Source organism: Mizuhopecten yessoensis, unplaced genomic scaffold, assembly GCF_002113885.1.
Source record: "Mizuhopecten yessoensis strain PY_sf001 unplaced genomic scaffold, ASM211388v2 scaffold4631, whole genome shotgun sequence".
NCBI lineage: Eukaryota > Metazoa > Mollusca > Bivalvia > Pectinida > Pectinidae > Mizuhopecten > Mizuhopecten yessoensis.
Window position 1 is genome coordinate 704,468 of NW_018405643.1, and position 10,986 is coordinate 715,453.

General features: G+C 35.3%; 1 protein-coding gene across 1 annotated transcript; it reads right to left on the reverse strand.

Annotated features, from left to right (window-relative positions):
- Positions 1–235: 235 nt before the first annotated feature.
- Positions 236–9,863, reverse strand: LOC110449562 (collagen alpha-3(VI) chain-like). The gene is made up of 7 exons (XM_021496511.1): positions 9,672–9,863; positions 8,624–9,169; positions 7,530–7,682; positions 5,925–6,467; positions 4,947–5,027; positions 3,580–3,724; positions 236–2,600 (listed from the first exon to the last, which is right to left on the reverse strand). The coding sequence occupies exons 1-7, from the start codon at positions 9,754–9,756 to the stop codon at positions 1,676–1,678; spliced, it is 2,478 nt and encodes an 825-aa protein (XP_021352186.1). The 5' UTR covers positions 9,757–9,863; the 3' UTR covers positions 236–1,675.
- Between the last annotated feature and the right edge of the window lie 1,123 nt (positions 9,864–10,986).

Consider the following 10,986-nt stretch of genomic DNA (forward strand, 5'->3'; position numbering starts at 1 on the left):
GTAAAATAATAAGTCTAGTATATGTAAAAAGATAAAGAGAGAAAGATAATTAAATTTTGAAAAGTGTGTCACCGAGTTGAAATTGCGATATGTTGAAGCCACCATCAATACATCTATATGTGTGTGGCATATCTTAACCATGACTTAAGGCATATATGTATGCTGTCGATATGTTTCTGTATTAATTATGAATAACAACTGTAATACATATAAAATGACTTTATTTTGAATTTTAACTATGATTTCACAAGGGATTGTACATTTGACATTTTGTTTTAAAATTTAATATCCACGAGACAACAATTAATGTCATCAAACTCACTGTTGTATATTATGTTTTATGTCCTTCATAATTTTTTCTTTTTCTTCAACCAATGATATACTTTGTTTTCTATTTGTCTGTCTGTCTGTCTGTCTGCCATTAATACGTCTCAAATGTTCTCAGGACATGCAAAAAGAAATCCTTTAGTGAAATACAATGCAGATAATAATATTGCCAACGACAATCATCCTATGAATGAATAGTGAGAGACCGAGGTCAATAGCCGACATTAAGAATAAATACCGCACTATTACCACACAAACAATGACACGAAGTCTTTGAGATTGAGCACCGATTCAAAACAGTATCTATCAGTTAAATTTAGCGTGGTGTATGTTATACCAAAACACAAATCACCACCTTTGTTTCGTTATAAGTAACACAAAATGACTCTGCTTTGGAGAAGCTAATTGTAGAAACACAATTACAACAAACTATATACAGAAGTGACAACCAAACACGATAATAAGCATAACACACACACCCCTTCATAATAGAAACACGCAAGTTAATGGCACAAAATGAAATATCTCTTTGCACTAGATGTAGATAAAGGAAAATATTCCTATTTAAATACTGGCTTTCAACTAAACTACATATGACTTTCAATGTTTCAAACAAAACAAGCTTTAGCGCACAAAATCGAACAACTAAATTCACAATCAATAACTGATAAGATATTTTTTACTTCTAACTTAAATCAAACATTAAAAACAATTTACTTACAATGAAAATAAGACTTTCATATACTATGAATATTCAATGTTTGAGTATAAGATGTTCTGTACAGGAAAATTCCTCAAAACAGCCATAAAATAAACTATTCCTCATAACAATTACAAGCAGATCGGAAATGTTTCACAGCCTTTGTTCTGGTATATTTTAAGATATATTGATCGCGACACATAAAGAGTACGTTCCATTGCGTCATATATATGAAATCCAAGAATATATGAGTTCACACTACAACGACAGTGTCGACTATTATATACCATTATTATCAAGATATATGATATACAGTTACTTGTGTAATTCATTAATCAATGAATTCCTGCGATAATGAGTAATGCTATCAGATATTCCCTATGTAGATGTGTGTGATGTCAATATAAAAACACATGAAAATAATGATATGGGATTGTAAGCCACCTTTTTTACTTCAGTGTATTAAATGTCTATTTCGTAAGTGTTCCCTGTTTATACTTTCTATTTCAGAACACAATAAGACCTGATAGGAATTTTCTTTCGGTCATGTATCTCTGAAATCTGACGGGATAATTTCTATTTTACAATAGAAAACTGGTCCAACATTTCACACAGAAATCTCGAACTAAGGATAAGGTGTTCCTGTCGTCATATTTCCCCAATGTCTATGTGTACCATACTAGGCCTCCTACAGTAGATGCTTGTCTGAGTATCCTGTCGAATTAGGACCTTCTTCTTCTCTTTTGGATTCCGACGTTTGGATGTGTCTGGTGCTTCTGCATTTTTTGACACGTGAGTGTTCGAATGAATGGCGTCAGCTAAAGAAGGTGTGGCCTGTTTATGTCGAGCTCGAGATTGTGAAGCTGGCCTTTTTTGTTTGGGGATATTTCCAGATTTTGAATTTGGAGCGTGTTCGGATACACTTTTAGACGTTATCACTGTTTGTATTCTATCACTCTGTAGATATTTCTCCTTATTTAAATCTTTGGTGTACTTCGACTCCTCTTTCTGAACATCATCATCATCTTTCTCGTTTAGTATACCGGTAGTGTTAATATTGTTTTCATCCTTTTCAAATTGTTCTTCCGTCTGGATAGATTCCAATGCATTATGCCCATGCGATTGCTCACACGGACTGGTAGTCCTCCAGTCAACAAAGTCCTGCCGAAACATGTCTTTTTCTGAACTGGAAAAACTTAGTTTATCTGACCCTGCAGACTCCGGCGTTCTATTCTCAAGGCTATTAGATCTGTAACCTTCATCAAACGTCTTTTCTGATTCATTGGTTGGGTCCGAAATCGACACCAAACTTGACGCTACATCTCTGTCATTAGGTAAACCCTCTTGCTCTTTTACAATCATACCTGGTAGGTCCCGTTCTGTGATAAGAGCCACGGGAGAAGCAGTCCCATGGCTGCTGTTCGAGAGGTCTGAATCGTGACGTGTGTGATGTTCATGATTGTCTGTCGCTGTCTTAGACGCTGATACTCGACTCAACTCCTCTGTACTTCGGCGAATGCTTGCATCAGATCGACTGAGCTCTTTTATTGCTGTTTTATTCGATATCATATCCCTAGAATAGAGAAAAGAGTGACGAATGACATTTTTAAACATGTCCTGCCCATAGATGAAACTGACCGTAACATATTCTAATATTAAATATCCCATTGTCTTTTTCTGTATTAAATGGTTTTGAAATGATATTCAAAGTTTAAAGTTCAATTCACCACTGTACCCATCCAATTCAACAAGTCTATTGTTTTTTATATGTATTTACAATAAGCAGTATTTCTAGGGCCGTTTTGTTAACATTTACGTATAAAAAGAGAGTTTTATCAAAATATTTAATTTAATTTGATGTTGAATATATATATATTGAACATGATTATGAATCTTTTTGTGGTTCCTGTATATTGAATCCCTGCCAATTTCCATTACAAACTACAGCAATTTTACCGAAACTTACCCAAACTTGTACTTACATTTATTCCCTATATACAAATGCACATGGCAAATGCGATTAAGCCTTATTAAAGGCATTATTTACTAAATTGTGATAGATCGCAAGATAGACTATATGGTGACTCCTATTTTCCTTCATCTTTGTTTATGTTCAATAAATGCTAAGTCTATTTTGAACAATTGAAAACTTATTTTTGCGACTTTTCGAAAACGTCTTTTTCATTTGGAAAGCAATGAGTGCAAATGACCGATCTTCCGACTCTAAACCGCTGAAAACAACCCAATAAGCAACAATGTGCGGAGGCAGTTAAGTCAGCTGCAAGAAATAGTGAGACATTTCAGCAAATAATACTTCAATACTGCAGACAGTCAGAGAGCCTGGTAATATGTTTTCCCATTCCGCACCTTTATGAATGTTAAAACTCTTTGCTTGACAAATTAAAACGACTTTTTTTCGAAAGCTCGCAAAAATAAGTTTTCAATTACTGTTTGTGTTCAAAACTCATTCAGAATATTTTTGTATGTACATTTCTCGTGACACCAACGAAATCCTATGTAAAAATGCTATCAAACACATAAGTTAATCCTACCTCTTTTTCAAAAAGCTTATAAGGATGCAGGTCCCGAGTAGCAACATTATGGTAACACAGACTCCTCCAACGACAGCCCCGACCACCAGGATCGCGTTATCGCCCCCGCTTTCGCCCCCGCTTTCGCCCCCGCTTTCTTCAGGTACTGCAACGATAAAACCCTCAAAGTGAAAACACATTTTCTAGAAACGAAAAGAAAACTAAAGACATATTTGTCATTTTAATAACAAACTCGTATATGTTTTTTGTGATTCATTGATGACTGAATCATTTGAGTAATTTTTCAAAACATTATTTATAAAGGTATACACAGATCATAACCATTATCTGAAAGGTTAGAATTTAAACCATTAGATTCAATTATAATAAAAATAGTATTTAGTAGTTGTTTCCCCTACTTTGATTATTTATTTTATAATATCAACTTGTTATATGGGTTTGTATGTGTTCTAATGTCTATGTCTATGCTTGTTCCACTGTTTGTTACTGTGTTGGGAGAGGGCTTAAATAGGCTATGCCTGCTGCCCAATCCATTTGTCTTTTGACAATAAAATTTAATGAAATTGAAATTGAAATCAAGAATGTATTATTGTAAATACTGTATGTTTATAAATGCCTAACCATATCCAAGGCAAACTGTTTATTGGTTAACAAGAAGGAAGCATTATAATAATACCAATGTATTTATTATCTTGTAATGGTGTTTACTATCTACCCTGTAATAGTACCAAATAGCTCCCGAAGTAACCAGTAATTATGCAAATACAGTTTTGTCATATATAGCTAGTGTAAGATTACCTTTCCATTGTGAAAAAGAAAGCAGTTAAATCATGACGTCATATCCAATTAGGACAACTGCTGTAACCTCAATGTATCTATAAAGGCGTTAAACAAATTGTTATTTCAGGATATTTTCGTAATTTTCTGTGCCAAAGAATGTTCTATACGTTTCCATTTCACAGGAGATTGATGCAAATTTTACATACAAGAAAGGCGAAAATAGAGAAAAAAGACCAAAGTGTCAACAAATTGAATCAAAACTTGACGACAACGATAAATCAATAAGAATAGGGCCAAAAATGACAAACGCAAGATTTTAATGAAGACTCTAGGGAAAATACAAGAAGAATTAGAACAGGTGTTCCGCTTCATCGACGACAACCGCAATGTAAATCTAGGTCAAATCCAATGTCATGATATCAAAGCGAAAACCGGGGCTGTGACGCGAACCAAGGAAATAATGTATATCCCAATGAGACCATGACAGCATCTCTTGAGCCCGTGTGTTGTAACTTTGTATCCTAAATAAGGGAAAAAATACATTAAAAAACTCTGGACATAAAGTGTCAGTATTACGAGATATGTACCTTCCGTGTCTACACTAGAGTCCGTGACTGGTGCCGTTATCAGTGTTGAACACACGTCTGTGGTAGCGCTTTTGGAACTGTCTACAATATAAATCAAAAATAAACAACAGTTATACTGCAATTATTTGTCCAGGTAAATTTTGGCGTTATAGAGGGATTTGTCGATAAATTAAGGGCGACATTTAAATATTTGCATAAAAATGGACCGTGACATATATTTGTGGTAAGCGGGGCGCAAAATGAAACAAGGGATATTTTACCAAGGTTTTACTGTATAGGAAAGCTCAACACAGAAGTGTACAATCATTAACCAAAGTCCGTACGATAAGATAAACAGTCATCAAAGACAGTAACATCCCCACACGCTAACTAGATACGACAGTAAATCGTAATGTAACAGTCAATACGACGTATCGACGAAGAGAAGTCTTTGAATAAATGTTGTAAAGTCTAAATGATATACAAGAATTCCTCAAAGAATAATTTTGTATGTTATATCAGGAAAAAACTGGATTTCATTTGTATATAAAATTAAAGGATCGGGCAGGTTTACCATCTCTGTTCCCCAACAGCATTGTGTAAATCACCACTCATAAGAATACAAAGACAGTACGGCTTAAAGCAGTACACAGTTGGTACCCAGATTGAATACTAGTAAGTCCGAACATATTTTCTACTAAATATTCAACAAAATATTACTGTAAAAGCAAGGTGATATCTAATAAAATAAGACTACGTTCTAATGAAAAACAAGATATTTGGACCCGTGTAAATAACATAAATATTTGAGACGTATTTATTTTTAGCATATGTCAAAGAAGAATTCTTCAAGTTTATACAATTTTGAATCTTTAAGTTTATCAATTGTGGCAAGAATGAAAAGCTCCTTAAATCAACGCTTTCCTGTTAAAACTAACCACCTCTTCAATAGTCCTGTTAATTATTGCTCAAAAATTTAAAGTGAAATAAATGGCTTACCAAGTTTGGGGACGATTGTAGGAAGCAGGTAGCACACATCGCTAAAGTTGGCCACATAATGTAAATAATAGGAGCTAGGTGACGATGCCACAGCGATCAATTCGTCGTTATCGCTCGTCAGGGCAGAACCCACACCGACTACAAAGACACTAGCACCGGCATCTCTCAGGGACTGAGCGTTGAAAGCCGTTTGCGTCGTACTTGTTGATTGGCTAAACGTCACCAAGACAATGACGTCAGGAGCTGCTGAACGCCCTTTGTCGAAAGCGTTGGAGCCGATGTAGCTGAATGCATCATAGGTCAATGGGCTACCACTAGGAGTCAACGCCATCAAGGAGCTCGTTGCGCTCAGCAGTGAAGCGCTAGTTGTGTGTACGTCAAGTGTGAAATGTTCCTCGATGGTATCAGAGAACGTAATAATAGAAACCAGCGTGTCATTGTCGCCTATTGTCAGAACAGACACTACTTTGTACACAAAGTCGGTGATATAATCCAGATCCGAGTCATTGGCTCCAGAAGACACGTCAACCACGAAAATAATATCTGTATATTGGAAGAAACAAAAGTGTAATATTATTTAAAGAATACCTGGTTGTCTGGGTGTAATTATTGTTGATATAACTACAAGTGGCCTCTGGCAAATTCCATAAAACCCGCTAGGGGTTTTATGGTAGATTTGCCAGAGGCCACTTGTAATTATATCAACAATAATTACATCCAGACAACCAGGTATTTTTTATATTTACATATTTTTCTTTTTTAAGACATATTCCTACAAAAACCATTTGCCCTGCCTCAAAATACATTTCAGGCGGCCATTTTGTTTGTTTACATATTCCTACACCTGAAACAAGCAGTTGTAATTATAGTCGAGCAGTTGTAATTATAGCCTATATAATTACACTTGTCCTCTAACACTGTTGTATTGGGACGGCGCGGGGACAAATGTAAATATAAATTGATAATAGCTGACTATGAAATTATCATTGACAAACGAAAATACTATAGCTTAGACTAGCCTTTACTTTGTAAGTGAATGAAAACGATGAGAATACCGGAGCGTAAAAAAAGCCGTACTCCGAACTCAAAACAGGAACTAAATAATACGTGTGCATGTAATGACGCACATAGACACCAACCATCAACTCTCAAATGAGTCGTTACTCTTTGTTGTAATAGAAGAAGTTTCAGCAAGTATAAAACGAACGAAATCGATAAAAAAAACAACGCTTTTTTGTAAACAAAATGTGACTGAAGTAAAGGTTCAGTATCAAAACTATAAACATCAAATAAAAAGCGGGCTTCTATTCCTCCTTCCTTAGAAGAAACATGCGATTATCAGTCGAAAATGAATAATAGTGCGTAAGATTAGTATTTTTCTACACTAATTTGAATGGTTTATATGTTTTTAAGCTGTATGCGGAGCAAGCTGATGTTAAATATGTTGTATTAACCGGTTTAATGCTAACTATACCATTTGTCCAGATTTTTAACACAATGAGGACTAAGTAAAACTTCACTGATAAACGAGAGAATTCAGAAAGGTTGGCACTTGATACAAACTGAAGCTATATATCAATCGAAACGACCTTTAAACAGAATTACCTTTGAGAGACGGGGGTCCAGGTGTGGCTGTAGTAGTGGTTGTAGTGGTCTGTGTTGTGGTAGTAGTGGTAGTGGTGGTGGTTGTCGTGGTAGTGGAGGTTGATGTTGTCGTTACCGGACATCCGTCTGCTGACGTCACACTGCTTGCGCTATCTGTTGGACACCAGAACGTTTTTTTAGTCTTTATAAATTGAAGGATTTCGACAAAATATGTTTCATTCATGTATTACATTATCAAAATAGTGTATAATCACAGAAAGTACGTCGTCACTGCTCCATGTTTAATTCAATTCTTAAACTCTGCCTTTTAAATCGTACTTATAGCTATACCCACTCGTATCCTTTTCTATGTCAATTAAACATATGGTATCCTAAATTATATTAGTTAAACCAGACACCTTGATCTAAGCAGTATTCGGCTAGTGTTAAACAGGGCTGACCAAAAAACAAACTGTTTAACGAGCTGATATATAGAAATGATAGCACTAACAGAGTCAATCATCTGTAGGCATGTAGTATATGGATTATGACACCAAGTTCTGCAACCGAGAGTAGAATATCCATATACCACACATCTACATAATGATTGCTTCTTTTGCTTAAACGTCTAAACCAAATGTTTGGCCAACAAGACAAGACAATGCAAATACAACACTAGATATAGCAAAATTTCTAGATACCATATACACACACTAGGACCATATTTGGAAAGAGCGGTATTTATCGTAGGTATTGCTCAAATACAATTCATGCATGAAAGAACTCTGGGGCAACCGTGCACACAAAAATTCGTATGTTCCTTAGATTGTGTAACTTGCCGACGGCAAGATTGCTCCAGTTAGACAAATGAAGTTGCAACCCGTTTTCAAGTGTGAAGTCATAATAAAACGCCGCCATCTGATTGTAACGTCATGTCAGTACAGGTCACTGGGTGTACCCTTGTGTATCCCTCATGGATGCTCTACATGGGATAGGTGTATTCTTTCACACGCAGAGCTGAGAGAAAAGTGTGTTACCTGGCTAAGAGTTCATACCATAATTGTGGTTAAGTGTGTCCTTACTTTTTATTTCCAGAAACTACTGTTACCACTTACCGAGTTTGGGGACAAGTATAGGCACTAAATCACACAGAAGGCTGAAACTGTTCACATCATGGTGATTGTCGGCATCCGGAGCAGTTGAAACAAAGGTCAACTCTGACTTTGATACTGATGACCCGATACCAACTGTGTACGCATGAATCTCACTTAGGCCGAGCTGGCCTCCAACTTGGGCCGTTTGAAAAATAGTTGCTGACTGGCTGTATGCAATGAGCACTAATGTGTCGTCTGCAAGAGTGCGCGCTCCCTTACTTGTCTCAAAGGAATTATCTTTCACGTAATTGAGGCCAGTGACCATGCCATTGGTTCCAGATGGTGTCATGGATTTTAGAGACGTAATAGCGTTCAACAGGCCAGTCCTGTCGGTAAAGTCATTCAAATCGAACGATTCCGTGGCAGTAGATGAAAACGTCACCACAGAAATGAGCATGTCGTTAGATCCTATGGTAAGGTGTGAGACAACATCGTATATAAAATCTACAACGAGGTCAAATTCACTGGATGTGGCCCCTGACGTTACATCTACTAAAAACACAATGTCTGGAAAAAAAGCCAATTTGTATGAATTAATACATTAATAGAATTCTACAACACAATATCTGCAAATGTTATTCTCATTAAAATTGAATAAACAAATCTTGAAAAAGAAGCAAGTTATACATTCATTTCAACTATATAATCGTAATAAAATGCCGAAATATCAACAAAAAGACGTTCTGTGGTATGTCTTGGCGTATTAATAAGCGGAACTGATACAAATACGTTTACGAAAATATACCTTTTTAACATTGAAATAACACATTTGCAAAGCAACGCTTTTTATAAAAAAATAAATAAATATTATCAAATTAAAAAAATTGTTATCTTCGTCCGAAGTGTGATATGTCGTTATATTGATTAATAATTGTATTGTTTCCGTGAAGATGAATAACATTTTACTACGAACAAACGGCAATACGTTTATGTTTACCCATGATATTCGAACAGAGACTTTATATACAAAAGATAATAATGTCCAACCTCTGCCAAACAATCCGCTTACCTTTTTGATCCGATATCACAGGATGTATCGTAGTAAGGAAAACAAGTATAAGAAATCCTCTCCAAATATTTCTCGAATGCATCATTTGTCAAGATTTGCATCTTGATTCCTCAATAACAAAAGCTAAAAGTAGTAGACACCAGTAGGTCCGACGTGTCGACAGCGACATTGAGAACGGTCCGGTCTGCTAGAGGCTCTCTGATCAGTCTAACCGTGGAGGCATCAGCCGATAGCTTTTGTCATTCCATAAAGATAATTACCTAGTCAGTGTGCCTATCCCGCACTCGTCTGATTAGGTAGAGACCTATATCTAAAGAAAGCATTAACAAACCCTTGTTCGTGATTTACCAAGTCACCCCTTTTTAAAGATAATACCCGTAACCGTTAAAATTCCATATTTAACAAACTTAGAGCGACAACTTCGTCATTACACGTTAGTATATATACATGGTAGCTATTTAACAGGATCTATATCATCTATTGAGAAGGATTGTCTTGTGAACAATGCCGACTTTTCTGAACATATATCATGTTCACTACACTTAAACAACAAGTAAATGTAGACATAATGAATGATAATTGGACAGGTTTATTAATTTTTTTCTTCAAGTAAAGGCGATTTTCTTTCATTCAATATTTGTTTTCAAAATATGTACTTTTTGTCTTTGTTTAACGTTCTACATGTTTACGTAAAAGGGGAAATTGTTTATTGTTTTCCAGGGGAATATTATACCAAATATACTCGACAACGCCTTTACAAAACAGTAATTACAAATTATTTTAATAAAACAATTAAAATAACACATCTGAGTAAACATGAAGTCTGACGACATTATGTAGAGGACTGATAGTGTTGAGTCTCAGGCAAATACGCTGTAATTACAGCAAGGAAATAGGTTCTAAATTATATATTGTCACACCCACATTAACAAAATATTTATAGGAAAATTTTACACCAGAACAAAAACAAATAATACAATGAGATATCTTCTGTTTAAAAAACGTGCTAATTCTGACACAAAAATGGGAGTTCTAGTTATTATGAGACGGAAGTATAACAATGGGAATGAAGAATTTGTTTTGTATTGTTTATTTATTATTATTGTTCATCGTCATGACATGACAAAAATATGACACTTTTATCCTACTTCTTTCGTTACAGTCGTTTTGTCATTGTTGATCGACATTTTCTTATCAATGAAATATACATCTTCTTGTGTACTATATTAAACAGCTCACCTAATATTAAAATGCAACGATATACTCGCTGCTATTCTATTTTTCATCGATATTTACCCTCTAATCATTCATATTT

Bases quoted from the DNA above. Each gene is read 5' to 3' on its own strand.
- LOC110449562 (XM_021496511.1), bottom strand. From the start codon at position 9,756: ATGATGCATTCGAGAAATATTTGGAGAGGATTTCTTATACTTGTTTTC. The intron at 6,468-7,529 runs GTAATTCTGTTT...TCCAATATACAG, and splicing joins TGGACCCCCGTCTCTCAAAG to ATATTATTTTCGTGGTTGAC. The intron at 5,028-5,924 runs GTAAGCCATTTA...TTTATATTGTAG, and splicing joins TACAATCGTCCCCAAACTTG to ACAGTTCCAAAAGCGCTACC.